At 32.3% G+C, this 23,757-nt stretch overlaps 1 protein-coding gene across 5 annotated transcripts in view; it reads right to left on the bottom strand.

Moving 5' to 3' along the window:
• LOC123696371 (protein alan shepard) overlaps positions 1-23,757 on the bottom strand; it is a 171,640-nt gene that overhangs the window by 27,640 nt on the left and 120,243 nt on the right. For all 5 annotated transcript variants that reach the window (XM_045642501.1, XM_045642498.1, XM_045642499.1 and 2 more), the window contains exon 2: positions 3,443-3,646. In XM_045642501.1, the coding sequence (XP_045498457.1) occupies positions 3,443-3,646 (204 nt within the window). The remainder of the gene's footprint in view (positions 1-3,442; positions 3,647-23,757) is intronic.

Below are 23,757 nucleotides of genomic sequence, written 5' to 3'. Positions count from 1 at the left end.
TGCTTTCGTAAAAAAGAATTGGACTCGAGAATGTATGATGTGTTAGAATATTGTTTATTTGGTCTTAAGAAATGCTGAATGTATTTTTAATAGTTATAGGTGTTTGATATAAATGTGGCACTTGTAATGATTTCGTGTTACATTTCAGCCAGGGGATTAAAACGAGTCAAATGAGATAAAAACAATTTTTATAATCATAATCTAGCGCCATGGCAATTTTTTGCCATACCGCTGTAGTTAAGCATAAAAAAACAGTATCCTCGAAACAACATTCCTATGCAATCTGTACATCCATGTGCGTGAGTTTTAAAGATTTAAAAGTATTGTTTATGAAATACACTCCAGCGGCTGTTAAGCGGCCGTAGAACAGACAAAACAAAAACTAAGTAAAATAAACAAATAAAATAATAGCTATCCTTCCGAAATTTACAACTGTTGAGGATCATTCAAGAATAATAGTGACTAAGTACTTTGTAATTTGTGCCTTAAGAGATTATTAAGATATTTCCAAGACGTAGAGTATGATTCTACCAAAGACATTATAAAACAGATAACAAAAGAAACATTCTCATTCTTTTATTATGGTGACACAAATCTTTTTGTACAACACATAATTGAATGAAAAAAATGCACGATAGGGGGTTAAATAGACGACAAAAATAAGCCTATTCACTGTACAAAATAACAGGTACAAAAAAGGTTTAACATCGCGAGATAAATCGTGAAGCGACGGCTCTAATAAAACACGTACGTACGTAAGGCGCTACATTTTATTTCAAAAGTGATAAGAACGGGAAATTTCTTTTACGAGATTCTTGTGGAGGGTGAATGGGGGTGCAGCGCGATCTTGAATACTGTTTTTGTGCGACATCTGCTTTATGTCGCTTTCGTAAACTCGGTTAGCGCGCACTGAGGCGCCTTTAGACGCTCCAAATCGTAACTAAATTGTATTACGCTTTCAATGAAGTATAGCGAGCTGTTTATAGTACTATGAGTTAGCAAAATAACGGATCCTTTTTAACCGACTTCAAAAAAAAGGAGGAGGTTATCAATTCGGCCGGTATATTTTTTTTTTTTTTTTTTATGTATGTACACCGATTACTCCGAGGTTTCTGAACCGATTTACGTGATTCTTTTTTTGTTCGATGCGGGATGGTGTCGAATTGGTCCCATAAAAATTTTATTCGGCTAGGCCTAGTAGTTTTTATTTTATGAGCATTTTTGTCTGTACTCGATGACTTAATTTCAATGTAGCAAGTAACTTTGATTCTCTTCCCGGTAACCGATTGAGCTGAAATTTTGTATACGAATGTAAATTGGATAGCGATGAAACATTATCATGACATGGAGCTGATCTGATGATGGAATCGGAAGGTGGCCATAGGAACTCAGTAATATATTGACTCAACTTTATCGAGTTTGGGCTCGTTTGATTCGTGTTGAAAAATACACTAAAAAGTATTAAATAAAAATAACTGCGTTAAAAACAACCGACTTCAAAAACGGAAAAGTAAGAAATAAAAAAGATTTGATATTATTAATTACTACATATTATTTTTATGTGCTATTTACTAAAAAGGTTTGATGTCGGTGCATGGGCTTAATACTAAGTGCTTAGTGTTTGGCACCGACTTCAAACCTATTTAATAAATAGCACATAAAAATAATATGTAGTAATTAATAATATCAAATCTTTTTTATTTCTTACTTTTCCGTTTTTGAAGTCGGTTGTTTTTAACGCAGTTATTTTTATGTATTTTATAAATGATTTATGAAAGGAATGAGACACGGTAATTTTAGGATATTTTAAATGTTTCTGACAAATGTAAGTATTATAAATAGATCTAATTGGGGTAATACCGGATTAGGGGCACCGATGGTTTTGTTGTAAGTCAGGCGGCGATATTTTATTAAAAGGAAGTAAGTATTGTGTACAATCCGTGTAATCCTACTAATATTACGTTTTGTCTCCATATTAAAACATAATATTATGATTCAATAACTGCATTACATTTGATCAGATTATTCACAGATAGTCCATTTAAAAAATAATAAAAAAAATTATAAAAAAGTATTATTTTTCTTTTTATATTTCTCACCCTATAGTCTCTCATTCATACTTATGACGCTTAGTTATGACGTATTGTATTATTATTGCGTTACTGCATACCCGGAGTAGATTTCCCCATTCAAGAAAGCTTAGTAATATCATTAAGCTGAATCTATTGCTGCATTATCACTTCTTACATTTAACCTCTTATCCTTGTTACATTGTTGAAAAGCTTTCTTATCCTCAAGGAAATGTTGCTTTAACCCGTTTGCGTACAATCTTGACGTTACGCGGTAAGCCATAAAATAGTTTACATTTTTATGAAAACCGTTATAAAGAAGTACTTTAGCTTCTTTACTATCGGTTCTAGATAGTGACATGGTAACATTATGACAGTCTGCTTTATCTGCCTAGTTTTGAATGGTTATTATGATCATATTAAATTACTAAGTTACTCTGAACTTTATATTATAATTTATAACCTTCTTATAAATTTCCTCAATAAATAATTTCACTTTCAATTTCAAAATATCTTGATTAATTAGACAGAAGAATGAATTATATTGGCTATCAATAGCACTACGATACAAATAATTTATAATAAAACAAATAGATTGTATTAAACAAAAATATTAGCATATTTCACGCAAACAAAGCATATTGCAGACAACAGAGAGCTTATCGCATTAATCTCATCAGACGATCTTTCACGTGATCTAACAATTAAAACAGATTGATTATTATTTTAACCAGGATTAAATCAACGTTAATTAAGATAATTTAGTGTACGAACCATTAAGCGGTTTATTAATACGGATCGCAATCTGAATTTCGCATTAAATAGTTTTGGCGAATCATGCTTCTAACTTTAAGTGTTTCAATATATCATTAATCATGGACGGAATATCGTTTGTTTGGAGATGGCTGGCCATGATGGAGTCGTGTCAACGAACTAACTTCACTTAATAATCTTATATTAATCACGAGTTTATGTATGAGGGAGTTTGGGCGAAAGCCGTATTGGGTTTTGTTGAAACCAATTGTTTATTGTGAATAGACGAGGGTTACAGGAAATAGTATGTCACAAAAATTAATGATAAAAAACGTTTTAAAATTAAACTCTATCTACAATGTGTGATGGGCAATGAAATTATAGGTACTTAAAGTGACTCTATGCTAACTTTGCGACACAGGCTTTCTTATGCAAAGCGGTAGAAATAGCGACTATGCTATATTCTTGAGATAATTTTCTATATCAAAAAGAGTAATTTAAGTATCTTTTTCTCCTCAAGTTTAATTCATCTATCAATCCAGTAGGGAAAAGAGGATATTAGAGATTCATTAGAGTAATTACGGATGTCGAATAGTCTTGTTTGTTAGGGCTTCATTTACCTGGTGCGGCGTATACGGCCCCGTAGCGTACTGCTGCTGCGGCGGCGGGTAGCGACAGGGCTGCGCGTACGCCGCCCACTGCTGCCCCCCGCGGAACTGCGCGCCCGCGCTCGCCATGCGCCCCGCGCACGCGCCCGCGCCCGCGCCCGCGCTCGCGACCGTCACCGCGCCCACCGCTCCGCTTGACGATCGACAACCGCCGCTCTGCAAATAAAGAAATAGATGTTATGGTGAGCTCAGACGCTTGCGTTCAAAATGCACAAGCATGTAAACATGTTGTTTGTGCATGCGCCCGTGTTAGCTTGTTTATACCGTAAGCGCACGGGCTGCTTGCCGGGCTACTCACCGGGCTGCCTGCCAGGCTGCTTGCCACGCGTCTGAATTCTATTGTTTAGATATTATGAAGATAAGGTTGAAATAAAAATATTTACACCACTAAATTGGGATTATTGTAGAGCGGAAATTAACTAGTGGTTGTCCTGAATATAACTAGAATTTACGTAGTGTTACTAGTCTTTGTAAATGAGTTGCCATTTTTTAAAGGTAATAGTAGAAGTTTAGTTTTAAATGTTGATAAGAGTGACTAATTTGTTGTTACAGCTCAATTCTAATAAGCTAAAAATAATAATATAATAAGGGGTTGAATTTAAATAACATGTTTTGTGTATGCCCGTCCGCAACAAAACAGCAAGGTATTTAAACAATTAGTATTCGTAGCCAGTAATTATAAAAACAAACACTCATACAAAACACACAAATAAAAACTAATCCTCACACATAAATAAAGCACATAATCTCCATGTAATAACCTACACGAGCCATTACGCCACGAGTTTGCAATTCAAACGAGTCCCTCATTGATTTGTATTTCTAGTTTTGCAGAATCACATCCTAATAGCATGCCTATCTCAGACTCAGGTTTAATAGTGGTTGCATCACCGTTCTGACGTTGACATATGACTATGTGAGATTGGCATCCAGCGCTCACAGACGTTCACTGACTTTCGCAAATAACTGTACGGTGCATACAGACTTGAACATTCTGTTGTACCACTACCACCACGTTTAACTTGTGTAGTATTATGTATATTGTCTGGAGTTTGACGTAGCGGATATTAGCCGCTTCTAGTGTATGATGTATGATAAATGAAACAAGTGATAACTGCGTTAAAAACAACCGACTTCAAACCTGCACTTGCAAAATTTACAAATACCTACAGACAAAAATGCTCATAAAATAAAAACTACTGGGCCTATCAGAATTAAATTTTTATGGGACCAATTCGACACCATCCCGCATCGAACAAAAAAAGAATCACGTAAATCGGTTCAGAAACCTCGGAGTAATCGGTGTACATACATAAAAAAAAAAAAAAAAAATACCGGCCGAATTGATAACCTCCTCCTTTTTTTTGAAGTCGGTTAAAAATGTAGAGTTATGATAGAGTTTTGATATTATCAGAAGAAATTGTTAAAATAATAAGAAGAGAATAAAATTGATATGCACAGAGTGGAGTTGTTTTAAAAGCTCTAAGAAATTATTAATTTTGATTAATTTTTTGCAATCGCTTATGATTGAAGAAGAGCGCTTTTCACCATTATTCGCAGTGTTCATTAGTTATTTTACTTGCTTATAACATATGACGAATCTAAAATAAAGTCTACGTATATATACGTGTATAACGATCGGAATAAACTAAAAATCCTTGTTTTTAATGACGATTAAAACAGCAGAGAGCCATCGTTAATAAAAATAATAAAATAGTAGAAACAAACATAATTATTTTTATGCTTACATATACATAATATCTCGATTTCTCTCTACCGTTATGAATCATAGAACTAACAAACACGACATATCTCACATTGTAAACAACATACGTATTTTCTATTTGTTTGCTATATCCTATAAATAGCAATGTATTTGTTTAGGTAAGTATGAAACTGTTCTCCACTCAAATAGATCATTTCTATGAACTTTTATTAAATGGCGTTTATCGTTTTACTTATGTTTTATCTTTGATAAAATTTGAAGTAACGGAATTTTATTAATTTTAATTCAAATAAACTTACAATATTTTTATTAATTATTTAAAACGTTTTAAGGTATTTTCCAATCATTCTTAAAATAAGGGTCGTGCGTGTAACCTTTGTTTTGTTACGAAAACATATTAAAAACAAAATTCATCATGACCGCAATTTATACACAAGCTCGTATAAAAATGAAATCAACAAATTCCACAAAATGTTAATCGAAGCAATATCGTAATAATTTCCCAACCCCCATCTCAAACATAATTATTTGAGTCACGGAATTCGAAAACCCCGTCCAACGAAGCTAAAAGGATGAAGGCTTTGTTGACGTTTTTTTTTTCAAGTAAATCGCCTCCATTCTTCATAACTACTTTTTGCTACTGTAAAAAAATGGATAGGCGGTAAGACGATAAGCCGACAATCCGCTTAGAGTGCGTGGGCGACCGTAGATATATCTATAAATATACAAAGTATAAGATACGCAGTGCGTTCGCGTCTAGGAAATTAGTGCCAGCAGTCAGCACTCTGGTTTAATGCTAAAAGCATTAACAATCTTTGTTATACGCAGTTCTATGATCTATGCCATGCGGTGTTGTGACAGGAAGTCTACACGCATTTTTATTAATATGAGAACATTTAAATCAGCGATTCTTTTAAGATGTGCGTTTTAATACATGTGATTACAGTAACTTTAGAATTTAGAACAGAATTAGATTTTTTAATTAGCATGATAGGTGTGAATATAAAATTAATTACGTTCACTGTTTTGTTCTGTTGTGGTGATTTTAAAACATACATAATAAAATTTGTGTTTGAAATAGCTTAAAAACTCTTAATAACTGCTTCATTCAAGCGGTGTCGATAAATGTCATCAAAGGAAGATTAAAGAATTTAATATGAATTATAAGTAGCTTTAATATTTGTTTCCGCTTATTTAGTAACACCACGATGTCAAGCTTTTTATGATAATATTGAATCAGATCAGATTTCGTATGTACTTATAAGAGAAGATTTATTATAAAAAATATAGCTCTACTTAAGAAGATAATAAAATGGAGGTTTAGTTTAAAATTAACAAAATATTTTTATGATCCAACAAAACTGTAGGAATTCAATCTAAAATTTTAAACAACACGGATAGGTACGTATGACCATTGACCACGCTAAATCATAGCATATCTTCTTACAGTTACCCTTATTATAAACACAATTAAAAAATTCACTACACTAAAAATATTTAACATTGTCTAGCTGTGTACAGACGGGCTAGCGATGATTAAGCCAATTATAACTAATTGTTCTAATAACCTTAATGAGTAATACTTTCCCAGATGTGAGCCGTGCCGTGGCTTGCATGCACCGCTGCGTTCTTGTATTGGATGCACTAATGTGAGATTTGATTGCGATTTAAGGACTTTGTTTAATTAATTTCGTAAATATGATTGTCAAAAAATGGGTTTTACTTAATACACAAGAAAATTTTTAGGAAAAAATTTTAACAAGTATATTTATTATGAGACTAAATTAGGAAATTATTTTTGATTGACTGTTAAACGGAAGATTAAATATAAACAACTATTTACACTAAGATAATATTCTCTAGTGTCAGGGTTATTTCCTTTTACCTTACACTCTCCTAAAAAGTCGTAATTCTATTACTTAAATATGAGCTTCTAAGTGTAAATATAAATTTAAATGAAAGTACATTTACTATGTGTTGCACGAAAGTGGGGCCTTCAACACTTTTATAACCTTTTATTGGCCAGCCTCTAAGTGTCAACATAAAACGCTCCTCAGTGGCCTAACTTGGACAGATATAAACCCATTTAAAGACGCTCTACTGCAATTCAATCAGTTCGACGCTAAGTTATAGGTGATAAAACTTTCGATCTAACACCTAACATGACCAACACAATGACCAACGTTGTTGGTTATAGAACAATAGTTTTTATTTTTAAATTTATGACTGGCCAGGATTCTGATTTTGTAATCTTTTTTTTTTAAGTGTCAAGTTCTGTATCATCTAGGAAGGATTATGCCAAGAGCTACTGATTTTTGGTTTTTACACTCAAATGCTAAACAAGAGATATTTTATTCCTAGTCAAGTCTAGAAAAAATATCCTAAAAATAACCTATCTGACATGAGTTTTAAACGAGTAACATACATTTTTTTTTAGCTACTGTTGAAATAATTAAATAATAACAATAAAGTAACATACGTGTATTTATAACTGTGAAATATCTAATTCTTATGTGTATATATATACATATATATATTATATATATTATATAAAACTCAAAGGTGACTGATATAGTGATCTATCAACGTACAGCCCAAACCACTGGACGTATCGGGCTGAAATTTGGCATGCAGGTAGATGTTACGACGTAGGTATCCGCTAAGAAAGGATTTCCCGAAATTCTTGCGGGAACGGGGAAAAACGGGGATGCACGTACAAAGTCGTGGGCGGAAGCTAGTATTATATAAAATACTAATTAGTTTACTTATGAAAGTCTGGTCGATAAAATCTCCGCCTACGTACTCTACACTCTACTTTATAAAATTAGGAACGTTCCTTTAAAACATGTTTTATGATAACTTTAATGACTTTTTTATTAATTTTATGATAATATTTTATTCTTGGTATGTGATATTTATGTAACTTTTTCTTTACGAACTCAAGCATCATAATTACAGTTTATATTCCAATTAACGTAGCCAGTTATAAGTTGTCTATGGCATGGAAATTATGTTTTCTTTATTACAGAAGATATATTACTCAGTACACTTAACTTATCACAGAAGATAAACCTCTTGGAAGCTGTTAGTCATGTCGTATCATGTGTTATTGCGAAGCTATCCGCTTGACCACTAGCCAATAATTCATTCTGTAATACTAGTGATACGTAATAGTTATGAGTAAGTACCTTCGTATCGATAACTATAAGCTATTGATTATGAGGTTGAACTGTACCTAATAATAATTTAGATTTATAGGAACTCTGTGTATTGAAATTTGAAAACGACCGCATGGACCAATGTCCACAGCTTGAAAAACGTAGTGGCGTGAGGAACTAACATGATGAAGAACTACAATTTTTTTTTAACTGAAATTTGTGCTTCTTACATAAAATGCAGTTTTTTTTTACGATCAAGTAACCTCTAGGAAGTAAATATAAAATTAAGCCGCATCTTTCCCAGGGTTTAAAAATATTTCTTTATTCATTACGATCCTTTGCGGCCAGAATAATAAACAGTTCCATCGGAAGTTTTTGATAAATTTTCATGACTCGGTTCTCTTACCTCTGCACAGTTTAAGTTTATATTAATATGCATTTCACGATTTGAGCCGCACGGGATCCGCATGGCCTCTAATTTAGTCTAACTTTAAAATATACGGAATTATTTTTAATTAGACGCGAGGAAATTTTGTTTGATACGAACATTTTTAGTTAAATTTAAGCATACCATATAATTTATCTGTCTAAACGCCAAAATACTTATACCCTTCTTATACCTGTTCAGAATAATTTAAATTGGAGGTAATTGAAACACCTCTTAATTATAATTTACATTAAGTTAAGTTCACTTTTATCAAATTGCAGGGTGAGTGTAAGGGAAAAATGTAGCATAATAGATGACTGACCAATTAACATGAAGATCAAATATGAAGCCTATATGAAGCTATAATGTAGGTATCGATTGTGATAATTCTATCACAGCTATATGCAAATGAAGTCAGACGCCAACGTAACCAGAAATATTTTTCGCAAGCCCTATTTACGACTTAGTGTTCCATGAATAATATTCTAGGGTGCAATTTGGAAGTCTAGAATGTTTTGAGACGATTCATAGACGGGGCTTGTCGCGCCGCCATGACGCCGATTACAGAATACAGAACTATACGTCTATGCTCTATAGTCTATAGCTCTATACTCTATACTTTAGTCTGTAGTCTATGCTGATGGCACTCGATGGCGACGATTTCAAATTGTCTATATTTACCGTCTTCAAGGACGCTTTCGTTCCCGAAAACTTTGTTTGCAGTTATTCTTTTAGGGCTAGAGATTTAATGGAAATTGTGGGGTTTGTAAGTAATATCGTAAATGCTAAAGTGTGTTTGGTTTTTTATTTATTTATTTGTCAAGTAATATCTTATATGTATATTTTTAATCATCGGAATTGTCAGCACTAAGAGATGCGGAAGTGATTATTCCTAATTTATTAATAAGCAGGTATTTCCCCGTATCTGTTGCCAATTATGATATCTGAAAGCATATTCCTCAACTACAAGAATTTTGCATTAAATCCAATGCACCTTGATTTTTATCATTTTTTCACTAATGTCATTATTATCAAAATGCAAATGTTGTCATGCACCAGTTAACTGATATACGTTATCTAACCACCGTGTTTTATGCGTCATAATATATGAATAACTAGCTTACCACCCGCGGCTTCGCCCGCTTTGACTTAAAAACCTAATTAATTTTATACTAAAACCTTCCTCTTGAATCACTTTATCTATTAAAAAAACCGTATCAAAACTATCCTATCTCTCAAGTTGGATCGAACTGCACATGGTGTGCGAATTTTATTATAATCGGTTAAGTGGTTTAGGAGTCCATTGAGGACAAACATTGTGACACGAGATTTATATACCTATATTAAAGAAGATAAACGAAGCCCGATATGAATTGTTGAAATTACCTAACTATAATTTTGGAAAACTTGTTAACGTTGATTCTGAAAATATTGTAATGAACTATGTTACGTTAAAAAATATGTTCATGGACTGAAAAGCAATATCACATCACTAGCTAAATAGCGTAAAATTTTAAAAGCCGGCTAGCACTACTCCCTAAGAAAATAAACCAAATCATTCAGCGTTAGAATTATCTAAGACAAAATTACTTAAGCCTTAGATCTAATTAGGTTGGAAGTAGAAATCGTAATGGAGAAGGCGATCGTCTAGATGAGGTCAATCCGTAGCGTTGGCTCCGCAAATTAGACGTCTCAGACATTTCAACCAGCCTCAGCCCTTTAGGGTTGCCACTTGCTCCTTTATATTGGAAGAAAAGTTTTTTGTGCGTCTTTAATAGTTTACCCATTTTATTTCTTCAGTGAAGTTATAAATTGATAAAATGTCTACCTTTTATATTTGTTATGCGTATTTGAATTAGAATTATTGGATTTGCAAGCGGCTAACAATTACGATGATTATGTAAAAAAAAATCATGAAATACGTTTAAAAATATCTGACTGTACTTCAATCTTTGTAGTATTAAAGATTATAAAAGAAAATTAAGATTGCTATAAAATAAAGAAAATAAGCTTAAGTATATCTGTAGTTTTTACACAAATATTTAGATAGTAGCTATTGTACCTAATATAAGTAATGGACAAACAAACCATTAATCTTATAAAATCACATTTATATAATACATAGGTATGTAACGAACGGACGCTCTGTTTAATATTGTATCAAATAAAATATTAGAAAATTAAGAATATTACGAAATTCTAGTACATAACACTGATGTTATCTCCTGTTTTAAATGAGTAATATCTTAAAATAAAACAGCAACGGGTTTAACACGCGATATAATCATTATGACTTTGTAAGTTACGTCGATTTCAATGAACACGCTGAATTCGTTTTAATTCCACTGATGTATCTTGTTAAGGATATCCTTAATTTTATTCAATCTACCTCATTATTATCCGCGTAACTATATTCATCAACTCAAACTTGGCATTTTGTTTTTGGTATTGCAATTTTTAATTGTATTTATAATTCGCTATGTATACTTAATAAATGATTTTATTTCGTCGTCTTTCAATAACAGTTTACAATAAATTCAGCAAATAACCCTCGTTGATAATTAAATATTTTGTCACATGTCCCTACCAGATGCGCTACGCCCAGCTGCCGCCCGCGCCATAGCGTCGAAAAAAACCAAGTGACAGCCCTACAGTCACCCCCACACTGATTGCAAGCTCATAGTCAGCCGCAAACAAAGCCACGCGTCGTTCAGATGTCTTCTCGGAATTCCAAATATTGCCCCCAAATTGTTACTCACTCAGCGATGTAAATAATTTGCAGCGTTTAATCGTCAACAAGCTATTCGGGACATTTCTTACGTAATACACGGGTTAGGTGAAAATGCTTTGTGATAGTGAAATTTTGGTAAATCTATTTTGCTGATAGAGTCGATATTTGTTGTTATTCAATTAAACGAACAGTTGAACTGTTTTCTAGTAATGGTAGGTAACTAAAGAAAGATTATTTAATGCATGTTATGTCCTATTATATTGATCACAATATTGATTCATCTCGATCACATAGTTTCTATTTTTTTACGAAAACAGCATTGTCATTCAAAAATATATTTACCGCTACCAAACCAATTTGGCGTCTTTTGACATACCTACGTCCTTGTCCCATTCCGCTTCAATGTTCCGGTTTTGTAAGGATAAATAGATAAGACAAAATATTTAGACGCCGAATTACGGTTCAAGTAAAATGCTTCATTGTTTGCCTTTAAAATAGGTGTATGTATTGAAATATAATACACATACTTAAGAACCAGTTAAGCTCAAACGTTTGAATATACATGAAGTGCCTCAAGGAAATTAATGATAATAATTTCCATGAATTTAAACTAAGAAATAGAGATAATTCGAAACGGCATTTTGTAGAAGTCAATGACCTGCCACAATACTGCAAAATAAAGCATGGAAATCGCCTAGTGCTTATTGAGATAAGCATTTGCAACACTGTGATTAACGTGTATATATTTTTAAACGTGTTTTACAATCTGTATCACATCTCCACGATCAAGATTGTCAAGTGTTGAATTCAAAATTATATTATGTTGTAAGAGTTGTTGGTTAGATTTAGTGATATGCTACTTTGTTGTTTTTAAAACGTTGATGTGGTTTTTTAGTGAAACTTATATGGGAGCAATGAAGCTTACGGATTATTAAAAGTGGTCAAATCATAATAAATACACTTCTTGTGTTGCACTGTGTGGCCTTAGAAGTAGGTGGTTACATATTTTAATTAATGTCTCAGCACAAAATACTTAATATTAATTAAAGCTAGTCTCGGTATCCATACTGTATTAATCGCTCGGCTATCATGTTATACCAACAATCGGTTTATTGTAATATTTAATTGCAGGTATATTCTTATATACCAAGAATTCTTTTAACACTTGTAAGCACGTGAACTGCTTGGATGAAGACAACATTCCTTACACATATTATGTTCCTGAAATTAGCAGATTTCATGATTATAAAATAGTTTACAAAATTGATATAAGTGGGTACTGGGTACTTAGTAAGCAACATATTATACCTTTATTGTTTATACAACAGTTTATTGCATATAATATCGCAAGAGACACCAGCATCAAAAAATCAATTATCGAAATGAAACAACACAAAAAAGCGTGAACAATTACGATTGGTATGAATCGACTTTCATACGTACGGACGTGGAGTAATTTCTCGTATTACAATCGCGTGCTTTAAGAGAATTATTTGTTTTTACGATGAAACAAAAAGAAAACCGGTCGTATGTGTGAAAATGGCCGATAACAAGGCAAATATAACTTGTATTTGACTATGCCTACGCTGAAATTATAAATAGGCGCTGTAAAATGTTCTTTTTAGGTGTATTAGTAGGCTTATGGCGGTGGCTTATACAGAAAATAATGAGCATTATGATTTTTTTCTTTAAAATGCAATATCTCGAACTACAAAATATATTTGGTCAGAGTGTGGTATTACTTTATAATTTATATTATATAGGTTGTATTCACTACTTTTAAACATATTTGTTTTTTCTTTCAGTTAGAGCCATGCATGTAGAGTTTAGCATATAAGCATATTTTTCAATTAATTTGTGTACACACTTATTTGTAAATCTGTTTATATTGTACTTCCTTAAACCAAATATATTCATTGCTTGATAATCTAATATACGATTTACATAACTGAACAAAACGTATAAGAATGTACTGTAGGAATGCTCGCAGTTGCATCACAAAGAGAGAGAATAATAAAATATTTTATACATATTTTCTTAAAAGTTAAAACGTACTTGACCCTGCCCTATAATAAACAAACGGATATATTGGCTTGACATATGCAAATGCACATCAAAATGTGTATAATAAAATGCTACTTTTAATATAATATTTAATATATTTGGTGTTTTGGGCTTGATTTTTATCATATCGATTCCTGTTTTTGTTCAATAAATATAAGATCTAAAATATTATAAGCCACCACATATTGCATTGCATTTATTTGGAAATCAAATTTGTTGATAGCCATTACGCAGTTTTAAACTCATACACAATCCAATAACACGAATAAAATACATTCAAAAATAATTCGCTACGCATTGAATGTTTAAAATATGATCAAAAATCGACATGAATGCGTTCAAACCGACCAATTTTAATAAAACTCGCTTATTGTACCAATAGCGCGGATTTTAAACCGTTCCAAGTGAGCAGAGGTGCGGGCAATGAATATAACTGTTGCGTAAGCCGTAAAGCAATATGAATTTCATAGTGAAGAAAATATATTGTGATCGTGGAGGCGTGACTGCATTATTACGTGGCAAAGCTCATGTGAGACGGGGGATATTCAGCACTTTTTGTTATACGCCACATTAGAGGGAAACCGTTGCTTTCGGCCGCCATTCGAGCGGTGCCAACGAAAATCACCGTTCCAAATAACTGTTACTTTTAACGTTTTGCACTGTGACAAGTTTATTAATCCAGGCCCCGGAATCACAGACACAATAGAAAATCTATTGTGTCGTGGACCGATCGGGCCGCTCGGGGCTCAATGGGTTAAATGCACTAGCTGATTATGTACATATACCTACGTATAGAACATTGTTATTTATGATCAAGTATATGGCTTAATGTAGATATGATGCTGTACTCAGATTCTGTAAAGTTCATCACTTCTATCAATTAAGTTATTTTTTACTTACATAGGTATTTGGAAAATAATTACGAGAACTTTCACATCTTATTAATTTAAGATAATGAATATATTTATTAAGATACTGAATACATTGCAATTCAAGTAAACTTAAACAGCTATAATTAATAACACGTTTTAATAAGTACCTATTCATTACACACGCATAGGTTCTAATTTATAATTCTAATTTATAAACATATACTACGCATTATTTTGATGACTAACAATACATTTCATTATATTACTACATATCGAGTGACCTTTTTGTTTAATCGTGCATAAAATCCTTATTAATAGTGATCACATGAATAAGTAACAGTGATTTGAAACAGTGATTTTTTACTGTAAACGTTCAGCTCTATATTTGTATGCGATTCACAGCTGGCCACGGATTAGCGCCTTCTGTCTACATATTAAAATAATAATTAATTTTCCTCGCAGTGAGCTACAGTATCTTTTTATAGCGTCTTGAAAACATAGCGTGTTTTTCAATTATCTAAAATTGTTAATGAAGTAACTGTACTTTTTGTAAAACACAAAGTGTTTTATAGCCCTATTAAAAGCCAATTTAGTTTGTTAGCTCGACACGTTATAACTGCGTTTAATGGTCGACTTTTCTGTTTCGACACTTCATCTATCATCACCACATGTTCTTACTGTTCTGTGATCATCACCCATACGAACAATTTTATTTAAGTATGTCTTTTTCATAGGAAGAAAACTATTAAATAGTTTGGAAAATCCAAAAGTGCACGCCTCATAATCTCATCCTTTACAATAAAATTGATTATTTATAAAGAGTACACTATAAATATAAAAAAGAAATAAAATAAAACAGTTGGAAAAGTAAAGAAAGCGGTACCGTAATAATTGAGCTATTTTTCTTGTGGCCCCACCTAGATGTGAAACTGCGCAGGTTTAAGGGACTGACTACCAACTTATTTTTTTAAACCTTGGCTTATAGTATAAAGAATCGAGTTTATAATGGTGAATTTTGAGTACACTATAAATATAAAAAAAAAATAAAGAATATATATCTAGATATACTAAAATTATGGAGAACAGTCGATATTTTTTTTGTTTATTTAATAACAATTAAACCACATCGAATCAGACCCTGAAAAATGAAAGGGTTCTATTTCTGAGCATACTCAAGCGTAAGAGAAAAAAAAGACTCGATTAGTAAAGTATTTCGGTCGCTATCGTGTTAACAAGAAAATCCTCCGCACATACAGACACACGGACGTCCAAGACAGAACTTTTTTAAACTGTTTTTTAACTAGTTTAAATAACAAAAATGACATCAAAAATATAATGAATGTTAAAAATAGTGTTTTTTCTTAATATGTGTGTGTATGTATTATCTTGTAAGTGCAATGTATGATACCTAGAGACATTTTAAGTTTGAAAAATCAGATGTTTTGCGCGAAGTGACAGTAGTACCCACCTCAACGCTTCGCTTATGAGGCGTGCAATAAGTGCAACTGAAAATCCTGCTACAGATAAAAAATTCCAGTGCAGATCTTCAGTTAGATTTAAGGCGGGGAATCCAACGGTAACATTCTAACGACATACAATGTTTTATACTCTGTGAATGCGTTCGCACACACGCGCAGAACGTGTCGGTATGTGTGTCATGTCTGTAGTGGTGCGGAATGCGGCCACGTCCTTCGCCACGGTTCATTTGCACACAAGCGAATGCGATCCAGCCAGACGCATATACTTTATAGCTTCCCAATTTATCATTAGATATTATAAGCGTGCCGATGCGTGCTGACTGCTGCGGCTTCATTTGTACTACAGGAACCGGATATAAGCACACTTTTATGTGACAATTTAGTTTGTTTAGCATGTAAAAGAATATAATATTTGAACGTTAATAATAAGCAGAAAGAAATGCAAGGGATGTATCTGTGTGGAAATGTGATACTAAAATTCGCAAAATAAATAGCCAAGTCAATGCACTTTTCGAAAAAATAAAGCACTCAGCTCCGTAAACACAAAAAGGCATGCCATTACATTCAGAAGAATGGATTCTTTGACTTACATCCAACCAACCTTACGATTTATTTCGCAGTAAACTGTCGAGTGCGTTCATTTTAATAGCGTATTAAATCCTTTTGAAGCTTTCGTGATTTTACGACGTAGTATACATTGAAAAATTCACATTTTATTAAAGTTGAATTCATACTTAACGTTGTGTAAGTGAAAGCCGAAAAAAAGACAATGTGTAATTTGTATCTTTAATCGCATTATAAGGGTTTAACATTTTAATAATGAAGTCTCTGTTTATTTATGCTCTGTGCAATTAAGTGGCAACACTAAAATTATGTGCAAGTGATGAATGTCTTTATAAGCTATCTCATGCTTATTACATAGTTTAAAACAGGATTGTAGGAACGAGTCGATACTATTTGTTTTTTTTTCTTATGGAATACAATAATTATGCGTAGGTATAATGTTATAGTAATTCTTTGTTATTGAAGATTGATTTATTCTTACAAAGACATCTTGAAAATATACACCGGCTTTCTATAGTTAAAATATTGGAAACATAAGTATACTTTGGAAGGAATTATTAACCCACATCAATATAAATTTAAACTAGTACAAATGAATTGGATATTTCTTGGAAATCACAGTTGGAAATGATAAAGTTCAATCACAACAATACAAAAGCAGGTCGCTTAGCTTCACAATAAAACACTCTTCGCTGAAGAGTATTTCAATTCAAAAATCTATTTTTAATTAATAAATTGGCTGCAATAATTGTAAAAAAAAAGATATTCACCTCAAACAATTTAAATTTTAACGACATATTTGAGAGAAGCGAGACGTTAATTATAACATAATGAACAAATGGAAAATATAAACTGATATAAAATGTACATAAATATGGAAATATATAGAATGCAATAAAATGAAAATGTTTCGACATTATTTTATTATAGGTTATAAATATATTTTACGACAAATCATACGCAAACAAGAGGGAAAGTATTTAGTGGCCGATAAAATATTATAAGCTCGTAACAATACGTCAAACTAGTTATAGTGTAATGAAAGCACAGAGAGTTTATAGCGATCGAAGTAGAATAACAAAAATACTATAAAAGTTACCGATAATATAACTTACTTTTGAAATAGAATACCTACCTATGTGATTATATTTTAACGTCTATGGTCGTTTACGACTAATATTATAAAAGAGACGTAAATCTTAATCTTCAGCAGGATATGTTAGATATAGATCTAATGCAAATCGTATTTAACATTTTTAATTAAATAAAAATTAATCACATGAATAAAACAATGGCACACAACAATTTGTCATACAACCTTTTTCACAATACCGACTGTAATACAACAACTCATGTAAAAACAACTTTCTAGCAGACATTAGAACATTCCAACAGCAATGCCGCGTCGATTCCAATAATTGCATATTCCACGATACGAGTAATATTAAGTCATTACTATGCGAATGATGTCAAGACAGTATAGAGGATGGGAAACATGTTACACGCTTATACATAATGAGCATTAAATCATTGCGTGGTCTACAAACTAATGTTCTAATTTTTTTCTATTATATTCTGAGCATTATCTATAAGTAAATATATCTCGATTTGAAGACTTTTTTACTTCAATAAAAGTAGTAGCTTATAAGCCAACTGTATTTTCTTAATCCATACTAATATTATTATAAACTCAAGTCTGTCTGTCTGTTACGCTGTGTTCACCTCAGTATCTATTTGTATGAAATTTATGAATCAACTAGCAAACCGGGCGAACTCCGTTTCGCCACCAGAGACACCGTTTCTTTGCTATAAATCTCACGGTGCCCGAGACCTTTCCAACGAATGCAAAATCGTGGAAATCGGTTCGTGCATTCTGGAGTTATAGCGTCAGGAAAGAAAACCCGACTTATTTTAACATAGTAGAAGATAAAAATGTGGAAAAAATCGCGGGGCGCACTAACGCTAAAATAATTCGGCCCAGAAAATGTTAATTGATAGTGAAAACGGGCTGTAGAATAGATTTGTAGTATATGTATTTTTCCTTTCAATCGCAGTGTGGAAACGGCCTACGTTTGTTATTGTCTAGATGTCATCATAATGTTGTTACACTGTACATTTGCAAACATATTCACACGTGCACGAGGCTATCAAAGATATCTGATTAATCTTAGCATTTGTTTAATATCCTTTATAGTTTATACACGCTTTTATACTAAGGAATGGAAATCGTCTTAACTAATCTTCTCGTAGAACTTACATTCAATACGTGGTATTATTTTGCTTTGTCAATGTTATCCGCTGGCAGTTAAAATAACTAAGTATAATGTTTATCTTGATTCTTGTTTGTTTTTGAATCATAAAATGGTGTAAATGAGTAGAAGTCTCTTAAGGCTGGTGCCCATACAAAACAGAGAAACATCTATTAAATTTATTATTTGTTTCAAGTTATCGAATCATCTAGAATCTAGATAATTAGTCAGCGAATACACGCATGATGATTCATATAATAATTTATGATCAGAACAGGAGACAGGTGAATACACTCGGACAAAGGACCAAACACTAAGTCGTATTTTAAATATCAGCGGTTTGTTAGTTGTCGGATTTTCGTCTAGACACCCGTCTGAAGAGTTTTTAAACATCTTTGTCGTGAATTAAGGTTACTTCGGTACGTTTTATGGCAAAAAATAGCAAATTGCGGATATATGGAGGCATAAATTAGACGTAATGTGTATTTGAGATTTTTGCGTACCTACTTTGATGGAAATTATAGGTGTGAATATGTAAGGAATGTGAATAATGTAGGAATGCGTAAGCTTAGTAAATATTGTTTAATATTTTCTGTATCTGTTCAGGCTATAAGGTAATGTTTTTTAAGCTTGCTTATTCCCGGTAGAGCACAGACCGCTTTGTAATTTAATACTTAACGTCAAAACTAACAGTTCTACAAAAACGAAGCAACGCATTAAAGGAAACGCTGTAATCCTCACAGACTGGGATTAACCACAATACTAAAAATGCTACAAAAGATAAGGGTGGACTCACAAAGGATGGAATAACAATAGCATGGTGTTTGACGCATGAGCTTATCGATTCCTAATCAAACGCCCACGTTACACCGATCGTGATATTTTGTTCAAAGTTCAAACCTTTCACATGTTGTGGCATAATAAATGATAACATAATCGCTGTTTAAAAATATATTTGACACCGGTTTTTCGCTTGGACGTTTACGCAAGAGCTCACGCCTTTAAGTTATTCATAACTATTAACTATTTATTCGTGTGATCGGAACTGTTTATTCAATAATAATTAAAGTATTTTCCAGATTTTCAGAGCTATTTCAAATTACAAATTGCCCCTTTATTTTCTTGCTTTAAATTGCTAGAATAATTTATTTGCCAATAAAAATATATGGATTGTACGCTGGTATTACATATAAGTATCCCATTTAATAGCTAAGAATTTGAGTATAACATCATTACACTTGAAAGCCAAATTCCCAAATACTTTGGACAGTTCTGCAGTATCAATAAAATAATATATATATGTAATAGTTCTTAATGCCTAGGCAGACGATTGCTTGGCGAAAACATTTTTGGCCGCGGTTGTAGACGACGTCTTTATTGAGCCTGGGGAATGAATAGCTCTTTAAAATTACTCCATTCGCATATATTACCCTTTGTTATTAACGTTATGTAAGATTTACATTTTGGCAGAGTTATTGCAAGTTTATCGTTCAGCTTCTATGCAGTTTTGTTTGCGACGCGAAGTTGTTTTCAGAAATAAAACCACAATAAAACCTTATTGAATTGGTAATAAATTGTTTTATTGCTTAACTATGAATTTAGGTAAAAATTAAATGTTATCTTAATAATAGATTGATTTGTTTTCACACCTTAAATAATGATTATGCAAATAATTTTGACAAGAGTAATAGGTAGGCTATCAAGATTTTGGCAATATTCGAGACTATTTACGATATTTTTGACAAATTATAAATTACTGCAATTCACATAGTTTATATACATTTACAATATAATTAACATATTCATTTTGTAGTTTTAAAGCAAAGCAAGCTACCTCTCTAGTTTTAAATTTAAGGTTTTATTATACCTTATTGTTATATCTTCTATATTGATATAAAAATGAAACCCGTTTTGCGTTGTCACGGCATCACGTGTGAACGGCTAAACCGATTTCGACAATTATTTTTTATTATATTCCTTGAAGTACGAGGATGGTTCTTATGTAGAAAAAACGTAAATATGTACCACGGGCGAAGCCGGGGCGAACCGGCTACAAATATTATGTGAAATCCAGTCAGTAGCTAAATCTAAAATAAATTAGAGCGTTAACAACATACAATATAATATAAACTTTTATACAAGTTCGACTCTCAAGGCATTTCCAGTCAACACGAGTATTGTAACAATGTAAAAGTATTTTCCTTCAAACACAATTTTACGCGAATATTTTTTCTGTTAACAAATGTTATAAAGGGATTCTTGGTAATAATATAACAAGTAAAGAAAGGAAATAATCGTGTTTTGTGAAGCTTTTTTATCGGCTGTGTAAGCGATTGTGTACATAATGTCATGGTGTTTTTATAGTACACAATTGTAATAATGTATTTTTATATTTACATATACCTACCGTTTCATACATATACTGTTATAGAATTGTGTTTTTAAAACCAATCACGTGCAATTCAGTTTGAAAAATAACAAAATATCGTCATCAAATGATTCACAATCAAACAATTATTATCATAAAACTGAAAACGAACGCCCACAAAATAGTGTCTGGTAATTTAGCTTTAATTTCCGAAACAACAGAATATCTATTGAATTAGGAGCTCAGCAAAATTAGTCATAACGCAAAAACAATAACCCAAAACAAATTATAGTCCATACATCCTTTATAGCCCTAGCATATAATTAAGTCCATTATTGTTCCACGAAAACGACTCGTTACAGATTTTAGGTTATCTAAAATAAAGATCAGCTGAGTGAAAATATCGATGTGAGTAAATATTCCGTGGAATAATGTATTGCGGGGAATTGGACGTGGCGTAGGGGTCGCCAGTTCTGTCACGCGACAACCCTACGTAATGTGGACGTGCCCTTATAACTCAGCGGCTGATGTATTTTGAATTTTATCTGTAAAACTTTTCGACTGAAATTTGCATGCATTATTCGAGTATAAAGTTCTGAAGGCACCACGCATGGGGGAGAATGTTCTAGCTGATCTAGAATTAAATCGTAAACATGTAAATCTAGGTTATTCACCTTTGTTTGGATTATGGGTTGTTGTCCGTTGTTTATTGACAATGTTACACTCGTAAAAAGTAAGATAAGGCACAACGCATCTGAAGCTACATTGTATCGGACTACACATTTTAAAACTTGCAACTTTTCGCATAATAATTTACGCGTTATATTTGTAGCAATCGTCCCTACTAATATTATAAATGCGAAAGTAACTCTGTCTGTCTGTCTGTTACGCTTTCCCACCGATTTTGATGAAATTTGGCACAGACAATCTTTAGACCTAACATAGGCTACCTTTTATTGCGAAATATGTACCACGGGCGAAGGCGGGGTGGATCGCTAGTTATAAATAATTTTACATAATATTTCCTTATGTTATGTAAAAATTATTTTGAAGTTTCACTATTGGCTAACGGTTTTATTGAAAAAATTTGAGTAAGTAAGTATCAGTATTTCGGTCTATAATATACAATATTTGATATAAAACCACCAATTAAAACGACCCTAATTATTTGTTTACCATTGTTGAAATCATCCAACCGCGAAATATTAATAAGCAATCGCCATAAAAATTATTATTCATTAATTATTGTCGATACAAATTGCAATTATATTCAAATTAAACGGGTCGGTTATTTCATTGTTATAATTAAATTTATCAAAAGTTAGTATTGATGGATTGTATAAACGAGTGGGAACACATATTTGATCAGCGATAGTTGAATCAAAAATAATAGAGTAAATATTCTTCTATGAGAATAAGAGGCGAATAGTTTTATATATAGAAAATTACTTTTCTGAAAACCAATTTAAGTGTCCCGCAAGTGAAGCCACATGATGAAGATAGTGATGTATAAAATATGATTCTTTATTTCAGGCAAATCACTCCAAGAATTGCAGCGAGATCACTAAAAAAATGGATTTGTTACAAGAATTATACTTTTTATTGCATTAGGATTACCTACTCTACATTATTTTTAAATTCAATTACAAAGATCGAATAGTACTCTAGTCTACAAAATATGATTGAGAAGATTCCTTTGAATGCGTAGGTATTATAAAAAATTACTCACGTATACTACTTATATTATACTTATGTATTAGACAGATCGCGTGTGATAGAGTCGATTAGGGTTAACTTAACTATTTCTGTGTCTAGTGGACCGTATTCCAACATCATAAGCGTCATTTTCCTTTACAAAAATGATATTGCAAAATCAAGAAAGACTGCTTCGAAACGGAATATAGTTGTTAATAGCATTGGATGATGAATCAAATATACGAGCTAAGAATACTAAATATGAATACAAACATCATAACTAGAGTGTAGTGCGTGCTTAAATTATATAGATACCTTCATGAGATCTTGATAACAAGTAGAGATGACAACCCTGAGGAATCAATCAACATGTATTTAGTAAAAATTGTAGATTATAAAGCAGATGAAGTCCTTACAGATCCTTTATATAGTTCATGAGTAAGAAAATAGACCACTAGACTTGCAAGGCCGTTATTTTGTTTGTGTCGTCATTATTTTGGCAACTACTTTATTACTTAAGAAAGTACATAAAATGATTCATACAACATGATCACTTGTATTTAAATGCAAGCATTGTGTATTTCTAGGAATAAAAATATATTTGTAGCTAGCTTGTAGCGTTCCAATCGGTTCGTACTGGTTTATAAAAAAAATCGGTACTGTTTGTGAACGAGGGTTGTAAATAGGGTCATCACCTTGCTGTTTTTGTACAAAAAAACTAAGTAAAATTTAATAAGGGACGAACCCATCTGAGTACAGGAATTGGAAAAGTCCTTTTTATATGTCGTTGATTTAATTGAAAATGTAGGTACATTTTAATCCAAATTGCAACACAAATCACACCACCTATTTACCCCCTATAGTTTTTGCTTAGACGCATAACTGTTATCTATCATTAGCCCCCGTACCTTAATAGAAGTAGTATATTTTACAGC

The sequence above is a fragment of the Colias croceus genome, chromosome 12 (assembly GCF_905220415.1).
Source record: "Colias croceus chromosome 12, ilColCroc2.1".
Lineage (NCBI taxonomy): Eukaryota > Metazoa > Arthropoda > Insecta > Lepidoptera > Pieridae > Colias > Colias croceus.
This window is presented reverse-complemented; position numbering and strand designations above follow the sequence as displayed.